Raw genomic sequence first — 17852 nt, 5'->3', positions numbered from 1 at the left:
TCCCTGACGCACAAAGTGTTGAGCCAGGTGTTGGGCCAATCTGGCCTGGCCAAGACATCTGACAGAGGCGCAGCGCTTAGCGTGCCGCATCAGGCGTTAGGCGTAGCCTGGCCGAGTCAGGCCTAGCCAATTTATTTAGCATTGAGCATTTTTAATTTCAACAATAAATGTGGGGCTAATTTTTTCTGAACACTAAGTTAATTTATTTTAAGTGTTTTGATCATAAATATGCCCATAAATAATGTTCAGTTTGAAAAATGGCTCATGGAAGACCAAGCCAAGCCTAAAAGTGTAACTAACACTTTAATGTTTGGACCAACTTTTATTTTTCATGAACCAAAGTTATTCTACCTTAGTCTATTATTATTTGGCAGGTAAATATAGACTATTGTAGCCGTTGGAGGAGGATTGCTCGAAGGAAATAAAAATATGACAGTGGAGGGGCTTAATGGAGCATTTATGGTGTTTAAACACCTTGTCTGGACCGTTGGAGCTTAATTCACCTGGGCACATTCATCCAGGGGAATCCTAACTCATTTTCGGAGTTGTTGGAACAAAGATGCTCGTGGAGAATTAACATGTGCTCGTTGGAGACCTTAATTGAGCATTGATGGTGCTTTATGGGTGTGTTCTAGTCGTTGGCAGCCTAATAACTTCACACCAACGGCATCCTAAGCTATTTAGTGCATCATCACTCATCATTCAGCTGAGGGAAATTCTTTCCTTGACAAAGGGAATCCAATGCCAAGAATAAGTTCCATAACTTCAATAATTCAACATGTGTCGAGTTGGTGGTCAAACAAGAATCATATGAAGCTCATCAAAGCCTAGTCGTGAGCATTATGGAGGCATTAAGTCTCATTCACCATGTGACTTAATTGTAGGTCGTGCACTTAAGAGAAAATGGGATCGTATGCTCTTCACATTACAACTGTGGCATCCTAGGCATAAGTCAATATGTTTGTCTTTTAATTATAGTAAAGCAAATGAAACACATGTGCTAATCTCTTTACCTACCGAATGTAGTCTAGTTTAGGAATAGATTCATTTGGTTCATGGTATCATATGTTAGATTACCATGCATTAGCCTTACTATGTATGATTAGACAACCGTGGGAGCCTAATTGCTTGCTTATAAATGTAAGTCTTTTGCAATGGAATAAACAAGTTAAGTTGAATTCTTTGTGAATTAAGGATTATATCCTTGTGAGAGTATTCTCCAAACCTTCTTGGCTGAACCAAGATTAGAAGTTCTTATCAAGAACCAAGTTCTTGTGGCGAGCATCACTTTGGCTTATCAGCACCTCAAGTGTTGTGGCGCCTTCACCTCAAATCTTATACATCTTCTTTTATCCAAATTTCATATTTTCATTGCATATTTTAGTCATAAAGCTCTAGTCAATCGTGAGCTTGGTCAAACACCAACCAAGATAGATTGTGCAAGAGCCTTTTATCCAAGAGATTCATATCACTTCATCATTTCATGAAGATTTTGGCTTTACTTCTCTTACATTATTGACAACAGAGAAAGGTTCATAAGGTATTTCCTCAATCGCATTCCAAATATCCATATCTTGAGATTCTATAAAAATTATCATTCTGATTTTCCATAAATCATAGCATTCTTCAATGAAACTTGGAGGACGATTGATGTTGGAACCTTCTCCCATAATCGATCTTGAGGTCATCTTAGATACAAGATCAGTTTTGAGAATAATTTACTCAAAATAAGCTCTGGTGCCAATTGTAAGACTGAGATAGCAATTAAGAGGGGGTGAATTAGTTGTCTTAAATCTATGGCAGATGTTTCTGCAATTTACAGAGGTAGTAGCAGCGGAATAGTTATGTAGAAAGATATCAAGTAAATTTAAGGAGATAAATGAGAAGAGAGTACTCAGAGATTTTTATACTAATTCACCTTCTTGTTCATTGAATGTTACATCTAGTACTTTTGCAGCACAAGAGATTTCTTCATTAGATATTAAGAGTAGTAATTACAAATTCTCACCTCGAGACTTCCTTGTACCTTACTCTCTAATATCTATGTCACTCTTTGGAAAACAACATTTTCAAGTGACTCTATCCCGTTTCTTATCACACCCTTGTGAAAGAAAGTATTTCAACATATTGAATGAAGAAAACTTTAACTATGGCAAGGATTGCCTTTACAAGATTTTAAACTATGATTTCTAGCAGTCTGGTAACTCTTTATACATCTCTTAGTAATCGATTAAAATATTGACGTAATCGATTACCCAAACATTCTGTCCAACTAAGTAATTGATTAACACATAGTGTAATCAATTACTCAAAGGATGTAATCGATTACCCAAATATTATGTTCAACTGAGTATTTTGATTACCACAATATGTAATCTGTTACTCACAAGATGTAATTGATTAACCAAGTATTTTGTTCAAATCAATAACTTATTACTACAATGTGTAATTGGTTACTCAAAATGGTGTAATCGATTTCTCTGTTCAGTTTTTGTTGGGTAACTCGTTTCTCACTCATGTAACTTGTTACTTAGTTCGGGTAACCTGCTACTTAGTCACAATAACCTGTTACTTAGATCCAGTAACCTGTTACTTAGATCCAGTAACCTGTTACACAGTATTTTGAAAATTGTTTTCATTTATACTTGTAGTTTTCAATTTTCTTTTAAAATATTTTTGAGCATTACTATTATTTGTATATTATAGAGTATAAAGATAGAAGTATCTATAGACTTAGACTCTAATTTCCTTGAAGCTTTATCTTTATTGTCTTTATTCTTCATTTTCCTCTTTATATGATGTTGGTGTCTTCATCAAAACCGTGTCAAGATCAGGAGTAAGATCTTCTTCACACTTGCGTCATCCTCATGTAGGTATCATAAATGTCACTGACACAACATTTAATGCAACCCCCGGCTCGGCTCTATCACACCCCCTGACAGAATCATTTGTCCCCCTAGGACAGATAAGTCCAACTTGGAGGCTTACTTCACCTCACATCAAAGTTTCTCCCAATAGGTTTTTGTCACGCCGCCTATAAATTCTAACTTGCCCCCTCTGAAACACATAGTCAGAGACGAACCTACTATGGGATGGGGACAGACCTACTATGCTCCTACCACACATATTGTCAATTCACCATCAATCAATGGATAGATGACACGTTGCTAGGGTATTTACTATAAATAGAAGGTGTCAACTTATAGGAAGTATCTTCTTCTTTCATATTCTCTTGCATCATAAATATACATTCACTCTCACATTCATTACTAGCATTTACTCCATTCATCTTCATTAACTCTTCATAAACTCATATTGACTTGAGAGTCAGATAATCTTTTCATGTACCTCCTCTGGCAGGTCCAAGCTTCATCTCAGTCAACCCCTCAAAGCAAATTATTCAACCAGACTCCTATTCCGACTATACCCAACCAATAGAAAAGAAATAATTTAAAAGTTTGTTGTAACGAATGACCAAAGAGTTAAGGGAGGGTTAATAATTATATATATATTTAATTTAAAATTTTCTAGATACTCTTGGCTTCTAACTTACTTTTTGACCGAAATTATGTATTTTTTCAATTGTAGAAGAAGATATTGTTTTAAGAAAAGTATAAGAATAATGTTTTAATTAAATATTTGAGAATAATAACTTATCTACTATATTAAAACACACATTAATAAATTAGCAAAAAAGACAAGAAAAGAAGTAATCCCCTAATATATGAATAAGTACTTAAAAGACTATATATAATTCTAAATACGGAAGGATATTTATTAGGATTTAATATATATGCACTGAGAATGTAAATGTTTTTTATATCATCGTTAAATCATTCATCATTCATTTATTAATCATAATTAACTATCAAATAAAAGTAATACAAATCAATAATAGATGATGAACTGACAGTATAAAAACGTCTATGCATATATTTTAAACTCTATTTATTATCTTAGAAAATGTGTCATTTCTTATATCATTGCTTGTGATTTAGTGCACTACTTAAATCGTTGTCATCCCTCAAAACATTTATTGGACCTAACAGCCCTTATTTATGGGGACCCTAAACTTTATTTCAGCCAATATTTTATAATGTTTGTTTTTAGTTCTTCCCATCACTTTAGTAATGATATGCTCATGCCATCACTAATTACATGCACTCTTTAATTATTAACATGGTCAATAATAATATTTACCTGTTATCACTTCCCAACAAGACTAACCCAAATGTTTTAAAATATTAGAGTTAGATAAAATAAATAATTTGGTAAAGATTAATATAAAATAAATTTTTTAACTAAAACTTAATTTTTTTTTATACTATGAAAGATATCATTTTACCTTTAAGGCGATGAACTAATCTTCTTTAGAATGTATGTTTGTCCCTTCTAATAAGTGTTACTATCAAGTGGTATATTTTAACTTTTCATATTTATAAAAATTTAGAAGAGTCTTATGATATTAGATCATGGTATTGTTGGGACTAAAAACTTAATTAAAGCTAAATAAAAAGGAACGTGGTTTTGACTAAGAGCGCACGTCCCCGCCACAAACATGTAACGACTTTTTCCCTCTTACTCTCTCTTCTTCTTCCTCTAACTATTCCAACGGTTCTCTCTCATTCTCTCACTTCTCAAATCTGCATTCGGAACTCAAATCTCAGAAACTTCCTCTAACGATGTCGTTCTCAGATTCCGAAACTTCCACTGAGTACAAGCCTTTCAAGCAAATAAGCCGCGATCGTGAGATCCATTTCGCATTCTCTCTGTTCATTTTCCTTCGTTTTCCGTTTGTTTCTCGATTAATTTTTATTCAGAAACATAGAAAATGTAGATTTGGAGTTTCCATTTTAGTTTCTATCGTTAAATGAACCGATGAAAACGATTACATTATTCCATAACAATGATTCAATTATTGGTTAATGTACTAACAATTTGATTGTTAGTTTATTGGTTTGTTAAGGAATCGTTACACATTGTTAAGTGTTAACCAATAATTAACTCGTTGCTAAATAATGTAGGGATTTCGGATGTGAGAAAAATTGGTATGCACATGTCATATTTAGAGACAATTGATTTTTTGTTATTTGGTGTTACCAGAGTACTTATTTACGATAAAATTTTAATTAGAATTAAATTTTAATGGGTTGCCAATATTTTTTTGGTTGTGTCTACATAATGCGTCTTCACACAAGTTTTTCTCTTTCTAGTGTAGAAGAGACTTTCAATAGAAATCTCATAACTTTTACCGATTTTGGTTGGTTAAACTATAAATGAGCTCAATTTCACACAAGGAAGGTTTAGGGTTTGAATATTGTGAACCTAAATTAGGCTATAGGAGAGCTTTGTTTCATTAAATGGGTCTACCCGACTCAAATTATCATAATCCTAAGTGATACACATGCATGGCAGAGTTTTAGACCAAATTAAATCTAGAATAACTTTGGTTTTCAGAATTCATTTCAGTGTTTAGCATGTGAAACGTTTTTTATTGCTTTTATCTGTTTAGCTAAAAATTTAACCTTCCCTGTTCAAAATAGTAGAGAAAAATTAATTAATATGATGTGCATGTGTTGACTTCACTATCGTGACTTGTTTCATAATCTTTCTTTGTGGTTGAATGCTCAGGGTTATTGTACGAAATGCTTAGATCGGCAAGGTCCGGGGATTCGAAAGCATGGAAGGTGTCTTTTATATGGATATTTTGCACTTCTTCCACATGTTACTTTATTTTTGCATCTCATGTTGACTTAATTCAAGTTGGACATTTCTTTTCTAATTCCGGCAGGTGCTTATAATGGATAAAGTCACTGTCAAAGTTATGTCACATTCATGTAAAATGGCAGATATCACTGACCAAGAAGTTTCCTGTACGAATTATACAGCCTTTTCTAGTTTATATCTTGCTCTGCCTTTTCTTCTTTAAGAAACCATTTGCTCTAACTGATGGTAGCAGTGAAATTTGTTAAGGATTGGATCTCACATACTTTATAAGAAGCACCTCTCATTATCATATGGCCAAACACTTAGGGTCTGTTTACAACTTGGTTTTTGGAGGGTAATAGAGGGAAATGAAAGGATTGAGAGTCATGAAACACACTTGTAAGATGACTCTCAAGCCTTCCATTTCTCTTCTTTTCCCTCCAAAATAAATTTGCAAACAGACCTTAAGAAAATATTATCACTGCCCTACTTCCAAGAATTTTAGAAAATCAGGCATTGAGATTGGAGTGGTTGTCAGTGTATATGCTGTTTAATTGACTGCAAAAGAACTCATTTACACAAATATTTCACTTTCACTAAGCCAATATATCATATTACACACGATGTTACTAAATATGCCTTTTTTCAACTGTAGTCCTTTCCATTCCAATTGGTAGTGCATATTTGTAAAGCTCATTTGGATTTGAAATTTTTTCATTAGATTACTTCTTTGTATGTTTTTTTAGTTTTCCTTGATATTCTGAACCAACTTTACTGCATCTTTATTCTGTGGTTACTCTTAGAATATTGGTATAGTATAACCTATTGCCATCTCATTGCAGTGGTGGAAGACCTTTTCCGGCGAAGGCAACCATTACCATCTATGGATGCTGTTTATTTCATCCAGCCTTCGAAAGAGAAGTAATGTTATTTAGTTATGAATTTCAATTTTGTCTATGACTGATATAAAAAGTCATATGAAAGCTAAATAATTTTTATTCTCTAAGAAGTCTTCCTTTATGAAAGAATGAATCGGGATTTCCAAGGATTATATCATCACTGTTTAACTCATCGATGCTATTTGAACAAAAGGAAGTACGTTTTGTTAGCATTAATATCGCAACTTCCACACTTGCATTGCAAGTATGTGTAGTTTGTATAGTTAGCTTGTGTGTTTGCTTCTTTATTTTCACCAATTTCAATCTCAATATATCAGATATTTATGATTTCTTTCATTATTTAGTTCAACTATTTCATACAATGTGTTTATCAAGCTTTATAAAGTAGGACCTTATCTAGAGAATTAGTTTTAATTCCTTGCTATAACGAAGTTGTTTGTAAGAGGTATGTTGAGATATATTGTCAAATTTGGGTAGGTAATAATAGGTTTTTCTTTAATTTAAGGACGGAAATATGGGTCTTAATTGGGAGAGGGAAGAGAGTCATAGTGGAAAATAAAATTTAGAAGAAATAATGTGGTAGGATCAAGCTGGAATCTTCCAATGCTATTCCATCAGTGATGAAAGTTTCTTTTCATCCGAATTATGGTAAAATCAAGGATAACAGACCAGAGTATAGTTATATAAACACACTTTAATGCCTACTCCGACAAAACAACTTGAAAATTTACTCCAAAAATACAATTTCTGTTAAATCAGATTTGTTCGTTGCCTATTTTGGATGTGTGATTATAATCTGCAATGGTTTAAGATATTTAAAAGTTGAAAAGTGCTAGAACTTGATACATAGAAATTGTTCCATAAAAAATTCAGAGTTGAATCATATTTCTAATATTTCATTTCTAAAAAAATGAACTATTTTAACCCAAACTTCTGCCTCTTCTTCCTAGCATTATTTTTTAACTTTCCTTTTTCCTCTATTTTTACTTTCTATTTTCACTTGCATAATTTTATCCATATTAAACATATCTTTTGCTAGCATGCAGTGTGGTCATGTTCTTGTCTGATATGTCAGGAAGGGAGCCCCTATACAAGAAGTATGGAAAGAATTCTAGTTTTCCTCGAATTTAGTAGTTTCATCTTTTATAAGCTTAACTTCAGACCAAACTGATTGTTTCACTTTACTTTTGGGCTGCCTTTATTTTCCTTGCAATGTTCCAGAGCCTACGTATTTTTTAGTTCACCAATCCCAAAGGAACTTGTAAACCATATCAAGAGTGATACAAGTGTCTTACCTCGCATAGGTGCATTGAGAGAGGTCAAGATTTTATTCCTCTTCTACATGGTTATCAGCTTGTAATCGTTATCAAATTGATTTTGACTAAATCTACTCTTGGTTTTATTTTCAGATGAATTTGGAATACTTCCCGATAGATAGCCAGGTACGCGATGATAAAACTGTTTCATGTTTCAGTTTATGGCAACATATCTTGCTCGCAGAAGATATTAATCTCTTTTCCTAATTTATTAATAGTTAAGTCTGTTAACCTTCCTAATCTCAGTCTGCAGTATCATAAGTCCTAATATATAAATTTAGTGTCTAATATGTAAGCACAACTATCTGAGCGAGCTTTACTTATTTATAAGAGAAATTCCTAAGTGCACGATTTTGTCAATGATCCCAAGCTTGGTTTATTCCTTTTCAAATTTCCACATCTAAATTTAGAAATGTTCCCAATTCTCATCAAATTTAAGATTTCAAATCCTTCAAGGTTCATAAATTACGTAAGATAAGAAATAAATAAATACGTTAACAACTAAATAAGAAATGCAAGTCCACGTAAGTTTGACCTATATGGTAATAGTCTATGTTATTGCTGCTCTCTTAATGCCCAACATAATAATGCTCTGCTTTTGGGGAACACCTGTTAGCTGCCAGGGTGCAACTGTTGATAACTCGTGCCTGTTGGCTTTTCTTACATGATGACTATTTTTCCTATAAAAAAATTCATTGCATTCATGAATGTAAAGAATTAGAGATTGATTTTGGAAAATAATCAGATAAGTGAAGTGAGAAAATATCAATTCCTTAATGTCCATGATCATGCATACCAATTTGGTTTAAAGCTTGTAAAACCTTATGATATGGATCCTTATTAACTATTGTATAGGATGTGTATATATTCATGCATGCGCTCACACAGACACATAAATAAGCCCTTCCGAAAGGAAAATTTGAAGGGATTGGTCATGAATGCCAATTATGGTACTAGGAAAAGAACATAAAATAGAATAATGCAAGTGAAGCTTTTATTAGTGTTGTATACCGGATAAATGGAAGCCCAAATTTGTAGAGTGGGATTAAAGTAAACCACTGGAAATCCACTTGTCAATTCATGAAATGTAGATATGCTTCAACCTGTACATGCAGTAATGCTTGTGTATTCATGCATGTAATCAGACATATGTTTGCTTAGATAAAGTTTGACCTTCTGAAGATTGAAGTAGGGTACATGCATGCATGCTTAAAAAGAATAGGTTCAAATCTGACTCAGGAGCATGTATAAGTAATTGGTTTTGTTTTATACTGAGTGGGAATGCTCTAAGCATGTAATTCTCCTTAAATTCTTGCATATCACGCCCAAGTGAACCGATATGAACTGTCTGAATGTCCCTGACTCCCTTTACTATACAAAGAAGTTTCACTTGTCCAACTAAGTTTGGCATTTGTTATTATATTTTTAAGTGCAGAATTGCCTTGACTTTGTAACAGTGTTTTAAATTAGAAAAATAATTTGATTTGTCTACTATGCAGGCGTTTATCACTGATCAAGAAACAGCACTGGAAGAACTTTATGGAAATATAGAGAATACTCGCAGATTTAATACCTCGATGAATAATATGGCAATTCGAATAGCTACAGTTTTTGCTTCATTGAAGGTATTCTTATACCTCACGTTCTATATTTGTAATTGAGTAGATCAAGATTATATTTGACTACTTGTATCCCTCATTGTAACAAGAGACAGTAAGATGGTTGGAGTTATAATAAGTACTTATTATTAAGTCATGACTTTCTGCTTCTTTCTTTCCACTTTCACATATTTTTATGTACCTTTTCTAATCTTCATGCAATGTTGGGGTTGGCATAGCATCTCTTGGTGTATATCTAAGTTATTTTTTAGCAGAAAGTACTTACTACCTTTGAGTCCCGAGGGGACCTCAGTACCCCATTGTCCTTGCCTATTTGTGACAAACTCTGTTACTTTTTTCCATTATTTCAGTTCAAGGCTTCAACATATTATGGTAGATCAAGATATGTGAACAGTGTTAAATCTCAACTGCATGTTTTCCAAATTCTAATATAAGAGTTGCACTGGATTCTCCTTTAATTTTAGAGCATTGCTATGTTGTATGATTTATCTTTGTATTAAATGTATGACAAATTTTTATCAAGTTGTTTAAAATTGTCCATTGGTATTATTAGGCAGAGAAATTTTAAGAATAGGAAATAAAGTAAGCTAAGAATGCCTACGGGCTTCGTCTCATACTATTCAGAATTATCCTTAATTTTGTTCTGTTCTCTATCATAGGTATGTCTTAATTAATTTTTTACCTTCGTCTAATTTGCAAAAATCTGTAAGACCAAACGGTTTGACTCATTCACTAATGCTCATTCATTGATTTTTCCCAAATGAAACTTAGTTATTGTTTTCTACTTAACACTATCTTTTTTCCTTATAGTTACATCACATGAAAAGTATGCTATGTCTTGGACTTGTAAACTTCAAATGTTGAATTCAAAACTGATGTTTACTGAAACTCATGTATTTTGTGTTGTACTGTCTGCCTTTTATACTATAATCTGGTGTTCACAAAAATTATTAGATAAGCCCTTTTTCTCTTCATTGTTTCTTAATGCATGAACTCTTGCAGAAAAACTAGCTGGAATCATATAATATCCTCTTCATTTTTCAAAGGAATATAAGTTGACTTTTCAGTGTATCCTGATGTTCTTATCTTACTAGGAATTACCAAATGTGTGGTATCGTTCTGCAAAGGAAAGTGACGAGTCTACACCATTTTCAGCTCGTGAATTAGTTCCTACCAAGCTTGCTAATGCTGTTTGGGACATGGTTTCTAAGTATAAGTCTACTATTCCCAACTTTCCACAAAATGAAACATGTGACCTCCTCATTGTTGATAGATCAATGGACCAGGTTAAAAATATTTCTCTTCATTATTAATATTTCCTTTTATATCTTAAAATCTCACCTTTTGATAAATGTATTGAATCAACATCACAGATTGCTCCAGTAATTCATGAATGGACCTATGATGCTATGTGCCATGATTTGTTGAATATGAGCGGAAATAAATATATGCATGAGGTATGACTTTCTGTTCATTCCCCTTCCTCGTGTGGACAAATATTTTGCGTTTGGCTGATTCCTATTTAATTTACATATGTTTCAATTTAGGTTCCCAGCAAAACAGGGGGTCAGCCTGAGCAAAAGGAGGTCCTTCTAGAAGACCATGATCCAGTCTGGCTTGAACTTCGCCATACACATATAGCAGATGTACGCCTCATTCACTCTGTTATTAGTTCACATGCAGATATATTTAGAATGAAATGTCAATGCTCTTTTACCACCTCAAATACCAGGCTAGTGAAAGACTGCATGAAAAGTTTACCAACTTTGTGTCAAAGAACAAAGCTGCACAAATCCAACAAAGTGGAAGGTTCGCACTGCCACTTTTGTCCTTATTTTATTCAAAATTTTGGCCATTTCATGAAATGCCTGCCAGATTAAAGTCCTAGTTTTCACTGTATTTTCGTTGTTAATTTACCTAGCCTTCAGTTTCCATGGCTTTAAAGTTTAAACCTTATCTTTGTGTGTGAAATATTTTGATTGTTAGGACTTAGGCTTAGGTAATAAGATTTGGAATATCATAAATGTGGAATGTAGTTAATGAGAGTATAATTGCCCTGATGATAAAATAGGTAATTATAAATGTTATTGAAATTCCTCCCGATGGTTAATACTTCAGTCAAGGGATGAGTCCATTTCTCATAGGATGGATTAATTGGTTTATGAGTTATAATTATGGCCATTTGAAGGGACATATTTGGTTGTCTTGAACTGTAAGAATTGAGTTTAGGTTGTTCTTGTCGATTTTCTTAAAATTAATTTTGGCAAGTAGGTTGTCCTTCACTCCTCTTATTTTCCTGATTTCATTATGATCCTTCATTATAGCTTGATCTTTAAACTGTAAATTATTTGAATATTTTAGAAATTCCTAGTTGATCTCATAGTACCACTATTGCCAAATATGAAACTAATTACCAAAATAACAGCCTTTTCCGTGATGCATTGGTTCCCTAAACCAGTGATCCTAAAAAAGTGGTATAACATTCCTGTGACAACTTGACAAGTGATAACATCTTGAATATTTTCTGCTACTTGTATAGTTGTATTGAGCACTTAAAACCTAATATAAAGAAGAATATTGTCCAGAGTTATTCACTTTCACAAATCATACAAAAAATGGTTCTCTCCAAAAGCGTAACAGCTATATCAGAAAAACATGCTAATCAAGAGAAAGTTCCCAACCTAAAATCGCCCAGCATTACCTAACCAGCACACACTAGGGTTAGTCTCACAAAAAAATCTTGAGTTTTTATGTCTTAAAAAGTTGAGGGAGGGAACCACTGCCCCCAAGCAACAACATAGGCTGCCCCGGCTCTCCCTCTGATCTTTCTTTATCATATATCTAATAACTAGTAAAAAGATTGCAGATTATGCATTCTAGATATATTAACTAAAGGGAAAATTACAAAATAGTTCTCGATTTAGTTCGGGAATACTATACCAAAGTTTTTTTCAGCGAATATTTAAGAGTCCAATCCTTGCCCTCATCAATTATACTTATATCAATTTTCTGCAAAGAATAGGTGATCTTGTAATTTATCAATTCTTTAAGCCTAATGAGATTTCCGTGTTAGGAGAATTAGTGCAAAGATTTATTTAGAGGATATAGTTAAATTAATAAATCCACTCAGCTTTCTCCTTCAACCATTTATACTTGATAAATCCATTCATACACTGGGCCGCCCATTTTAGGCCTTCTCCTAACATGTTATTTTGTAGGACTTTAATCCTCAACAATTTATACTTGATCATGGCTCCAGTGCCATCAGGGATGGAACCAGAAAAAATAGACACGGGTGAAAATCTATTCGTAGAGCATGTCAAGTATAACATGAAGCAAATATATATAATATATCAATGAGTTGTATTAGAAAAACATGGGGAAGGGTTGGCTACCTCTTTTTGGCATACCTAGTTCTGCCCCTGAGTGCCATGAACTTTTAACATATAAATTTTATTATCTGCAGAGATGGCAGTGAGTTATCAACACGTGATTTGCAAAAAATGGTTCAGGCATTGCCCCAATATACTGAGCAAGTGGAGAAGATTTCTCTCCATGTAGAGGTGATTCTTTTTGCATTTTACTTTCATTGTCCTTAAATTTTCTGTATGGTTGTTTAGGAATAATATTGCTTGCAGCTTAAGAAAAATGGTAATAGAATGTAAGAGGAACCAAATGACATTTTTTTGAGAACTCATGCTGAGCTGTAATATATGTCTCTTTGAAGTTGATAATGATCACAACCAAATAAATGTGTTTTATGCATTGTCTTAGAGAAGCAGGCTGTTAGAAATAGCACATTTAATACATGCAAAAATCAGAGATCGATACGCATTAATATCACCAGATACTATTCTTGAAACCCCATCCAATATTATAAAGACAAGAGTGTGTGACCTTAGTGAACACACACAGTAACATACAATTACAAAATATCATAATACAGGCAATCCACTGCTGACCACTGTGCTTGATTAATTCAATACAGATAGCTGGAAAGATAAACAAAATTATCAGAGAAACTGAACTTCGAGAGCTTGGACAGTTGGAACAAGATCTTGTTTTTGGAGATGCTGGAGCTAAGGACGTTATTAACTTTTTAAGAACAAAGCAGGTCTTATAGTGAAGGCATATTTCTGATTAATTAATTTTAGTTCCATTTCAACACAACATACACCTCCTTTACTAAATGTATCTTCTTCTTTTTGGCCAAAAGCAGAATACAAATCCTGAATATAAGTTGCGGCTGTTGATGATTTATGCATCAGTCTATCCGGAAAAGTTTGAGGGTGATAAGGCTACAAAGCTAATGCAGGTCATTGTCAACCCCTATGAATTGTACATGATTCTTTTGTATTCTCCTAATTATGTTTCTTTGTTACAACTACAATTTGAAAATAAGCTTCATATTCCTTCTCTTCATAAATCCAATTTGTAATACAAGATATTAATCTTTCTGATAGGATTCATATTCTTCTGAAGGTTAATAGGTTGAATTCCTTGAATTGAACATCTGTATGACTGCACCTAACTTTGACTCTCTCTATATTCATTTGTCATTTTTAAAATTTGTAAATGATCTTCGCATATGTGGTTTTTTGTTAACATGCTTCTGTATAAACCTAGTTGGGTTGTCTAAGAAACAGGACAAAAAAGATTGCCTGTCACATTATGATATTTGATTTCTGAAATCCAATCTGATTTCCAGGCATCAGCATCTATCAACTATTATAAAATTTCCAATCTTATAAGTCAAAGAAAAAAGAGTTTACCATAAGCAAGCATTATAGAATTTTGTACTAGAATTGTGTATATTATGTTGATTGTTTTGTTTATTTAATCAGTTGGCGAAACTATCTTTACCATAAGCAAGCATTATAGAATTTTGTACTAGAATTGCGTATATTATGTTGATTGTTTTGTTTATTTAATCAGTTGGCGAAACTATCACCTGATGACATGAAAGTTATCAGTAATATGCAAATGCTGGCGGGATCATCAAACAAGAAGTCACCTGCTACTGGTAGTTTCTCACTCAAGTTCAGTAACCAGAAGGTAAAGTTGCATTTAGTCATGCTTATAGAAGTAAAGAGAGAGAGAGAGAGAGAGAGAGAATGTGTGAAGTATGGAGTTTGCAGGGAGGAAATCACAGTAATCAAAAAATATACAAACTGCTGATTCCTCTTTGTTTAGAATTTTGGATATTTTAGACAATGGGTAATATATTAAAAAATGCTTTCATGTGTGCACTGAATTATCTGTAAAAAGTTTTTTTCTTGTATAGACAAAGCAAGCAGCACGCAAAGATCGTACTGAAGAAGAAGAAGAAACGTGGCAACTATTTCGATTTTATCCCATGATAGAGGTATGATTAAAGATCATGCCAGCTTTGCTTGCCAAACTTTGTGCTTAAAACATGACACGTCAAATGACCTGATTTTTTTCTCTCTTTTTTATATTATTTTTTGGAGGGGGTGTTCTTGGGTATGGGAGTTAAATTAAGAACTTGACCTCCCTAGTCATTCAATTTATGATCTAAATAATTTAAAGACAGTGATAAAATGGTTGATCTGCCTAATTTCCCATGTCTTGGTAAAACATACCTTCTATGTACTTTAAATTTCTAATCAAGTTTAAAATTATATGTTAGAAAGATTTTTCTCTCTACCTTATACTTGATGTGTTGAAAAAACTAGCCTCCTCACATATTGTGATTTCTTGACATATGATGTCAATTCTCACTAGCCCGTATATGCACGAAGCAGTAGCAAACTTCAATCTAAATGAGCTATATAAGCTAGGCTAAAATCTTAAGTGAATGTTTTCCTTGTATCGTCATATTAGTTGGTATCCAATCTCTGATTGCCGGGTAATGTTCTATCTATTTATATGTTTGGTTATTTATTTTATAGATTGGTACTGAGGTTATCTGCAATATGTAGCATTTTCTAGAGTTAAGAGAGCTTAGGTAAGTACTTCAAAGTTACATTATTTCCTCTATTTAAGTAAAATTATTCTTGTTGAGTGAATTGGGTGTAGCAAGTTGATGTAAAATGTTGAAGGCACAGTGGAAAGGTTAATCTGGCAAATATTAGTAACAAGCTGCAGTCATTTCTTCTCTTTTAACCAAAGAAAAATACATGAAAGTAATTCTCGTTCATTAAAGAATGATTGAGATTGATCACTTCCTTTGTTAAAGTCCTATTCATACAGTAGGACTTATTTCTTGTTGTCACTTACTTATGAAGAAGGGGATTGCATAGGAAATCTTTTTGTTTGCTTAAACACTGCAACACCAGCTTCAAATCTTATTTGCTTTACTAACGAATTTGGTCAAAATATAAATGGCCTTACATCTGGCAGGAGCTCATTCAAAATCTCAATAAGGGTGAATTACCAAAGAGCGACTACTCATGTAAAAATGAGCCAAGTCCTATTGTCACAGAGGGCTCTGTTAGAAGCAAGCAACGCACCCAGACGGCTCCAACTACTGCTCCTCATTCCATGAGATCTAGGAGAACAGCAAACTGGGCACGGCCTCGTTCTTCTGATGATGGATACTCAAGGTGACATAACTATTACCTCAACTAAAATTTGGTTCTTTACTAATTAACTGCAATTTGCAACGGATTGTGTCTGTCCTCAACTAATACCTTTTCCCTATAATAGTGACTCCACTTTGAAGAATGTGACTGCTGATTTCAAGAAGATGGGAAAGCGAATCTTTGTGTTTATTATCGGTGGAGCAACTAGATCCGAGGTAGAATATGATCAAGAATCGGTAAATATTTCCTGAATGTGTCAATTGTAATCTCAGAATTTTTGTATTTTATTTTTCAGCTACGTGTTTGCCACAAAATGACAACAAAACTAAAGAGGGAAATAATCCTAGGTTCTTCTTCTATTGATGATCCTCCACAATTTCTTACGGTAATAAGTCCTTATTCACTGTCTCGATTTCTCTCATAATGACTAATACTTGTTGATATTTCAAATTCTTTCTCGAGTTCTGTCGAATAGCTTAATTTCTAATAAGCTGCCTAACATATATTGACTGTGTCGATTTATCGTTAATTTTCTTCAGAAGTTGAAGTTATTGTGTGAACCTCATATGGCAATGGACGGTCTCAAGATGTTTTGAAGAATGCTAGCTGCAAGCAGGTTCGCCATATCTTGATGTATCTATTTATATATGTACTCATGGCTTAGACATTAGAAAGTTTATGCCATCTTCAGAAGGAGTGAATGAGCCTTCTTGTTTTACACTAATTTTGCCTTTTGAATTCTCAGCAATACTTTAATTACTTATGTCATGCATTTTTTTTACAAAACTCCACAACACATTGGTATATGAAATACATGTGATACGGATATTAAGAAGTTTGCATATTTTTCATGTGCATTGTATGTGAAAGAAGGATACTTTGATGAGTGAAAGAGTATAAAGTATCTAATTTTTATTTTATGTTTTTACACCTTTCATAGTCTCCTGTATTTAAGGCTGAGTATATTATGCGAAGAAACATAGATGAAGATTAATTTTGATTGCTTGTTTGTACAAAATTCTTAGCATTTTTTAATAATGGTGTTGTCATATTATTAAAGAAAATGACCTCGGAAATAGGGGTTATCAAATAAAAAATGAATCAATAAAAGGGGAATATATAGTCAATAAAGACTAGAAAATTTATAATGACAATATAAACAACATTAAGGGAGACCATTGGGGCTGAGGAGCAGCACCCTTCTCACCGAATCGATAGAAATCACATGTTATTATTCATGTTTTATTTTGTGTCTTAAGTCAATTAGAAAATTTCATTTAATTAAAAAGAAAAGTTAAAAAAAAATTAATATTTTAATATTATTTTATGAAATTTGATTGGATAGGGATATGGGGAAGTAAAATTCTAAAACAAAGAATCATTGTCCTCCCCAAATACCTTCACATACTGATTGAATGGCAGTTTAGTTTTCTTTTTCTTCAATTTCAATATTTCTTTTCCAAATCATTTTGTTGTAATAAACATTTCATCTAGATTGAAAAATATATTTGGATGTGCTAAAATTTGCCTCCCCAATTTTAATGTGGCATCCCACCACTGATTTTATATGAATCAAATGAAAAGTTTAAAAGTTAAACATTTGTAGTATTTATCGGTTTCTCCAAGTATGATATATTCTCTTATCCTCCAAATAGTATTTTTCAGACAAATTTTTGTGTGTCCCTTAACTCATTTAATCTTTGGTTGATTCCTTTGGGATAGCACCATGCTCTGATAACTATGACATTCTAATAATCAAAATTTTAC

The 17852-nt window shown here is 33.1% G+C and overlaps 1 protein-coding gene across 4 annotated transcripts; it reads left to right on the top strand.

The window, feature by feature from the left end:
• The first annotated feature begins 4567 nt into the window (after positions 1-4567).
• On the top strand, positions 4568-16922 carry LOC109340403 (protein transport Sec1a-like). 4 transcript variants are annotated; one of them, XM_019578091.1, is made up of 21 exons: positions 4568-4746; positions 5632-5687; positions 5792-5873; positions 6549-6627; positions 7652-7702; positions 7827-7923; positions 8015-8047; positions 9421-9546; positions 10635-10826; positions 10914-10997; positions 11088-11186; positions 11273-11349; positions 13007-13103; positions 13529-13654; positions 13760-13855; positions 14476-14595; positions 14825-14905; positions 15904-16106; positions 16210-16300; positions 16417-16470; positions 16625-16922. In XM_019578091.1, exons 1-21 carry the CDS (start codon positions 4683-4685, stop codon positions 16679-16681), a joined length of 1965 nt encoding a protein of 654 aa, XP_019433636.1. In that variant the 5' UTR covers positions 4568-4682; the 3' UTR covers positions 16682-16922. The 4 variants fall into 4 exon arrangements, with proteins under 4 accessions (XP_019433636.1, XP_019433637.1, XP_019433635.1 ...); XM_019578090.1 differs by having other exon boundaries at positions 4571-4746; positions 16381-16470; XM_019578092.1 differs by lacking the exon at positions 6549-6627 and having other exon boundaries at positions 4570-4746; positions 7645-7702; positions 16381-16470.
• Positions 16923-17852: the final 930 nt, after the last annotated feature.

The sequence above is a fragment of the Lupinus angustifolius genome, unplaced genomic scaffold (assembly GCF_001865875.1).
Source record: "Lupinus angustifolius cultivar Tanjil unplaced genomic scaffold, LupAngTanjil_v1.0 Scaffold_168_19, whole genome shotgun sequence".
In the NCBI taxonomy this organism is placed as follows: Eukaryota; Viridiplantae; Streptophyta; class Magnoliopsida; order Fabales; family Fabaceae; genus Lupinus; species Lupinus angustifolius.
The sequence above is the reverse complement of the archived record's forward strand: the minus strand, read 5'-3'. Positions and strand labels throughout refer to the sequence as shown.

What these genes read in the sequence shown, in the direction of transcription:
- LOC109340403 (XM_019578090.1), top strand. Translation starts at nt 4,683, where the DNA reads ATGTCGTTCTCAGATTCCGAAACTTCCACTGAGTACAAGCCTTTCAAG. An exon ending in CAAGCAAATAAGCCGCGATC is followed by an intron (nt 4,747 to 5,631) that starts GTGAGATCCATT and finishes TTGAATGCTCAG; the next exon opens with GGTTATTGTACGAAATGCTT. An exon ending in AGATTTCTCTCCATGTAGAG is followed by an intron (nt 13,104 to 13,528) that starts GTGATTCTTTTT and finishes AATTCAATACAG; the next exon opens with ATAGCTGGAAAGATAAACAA.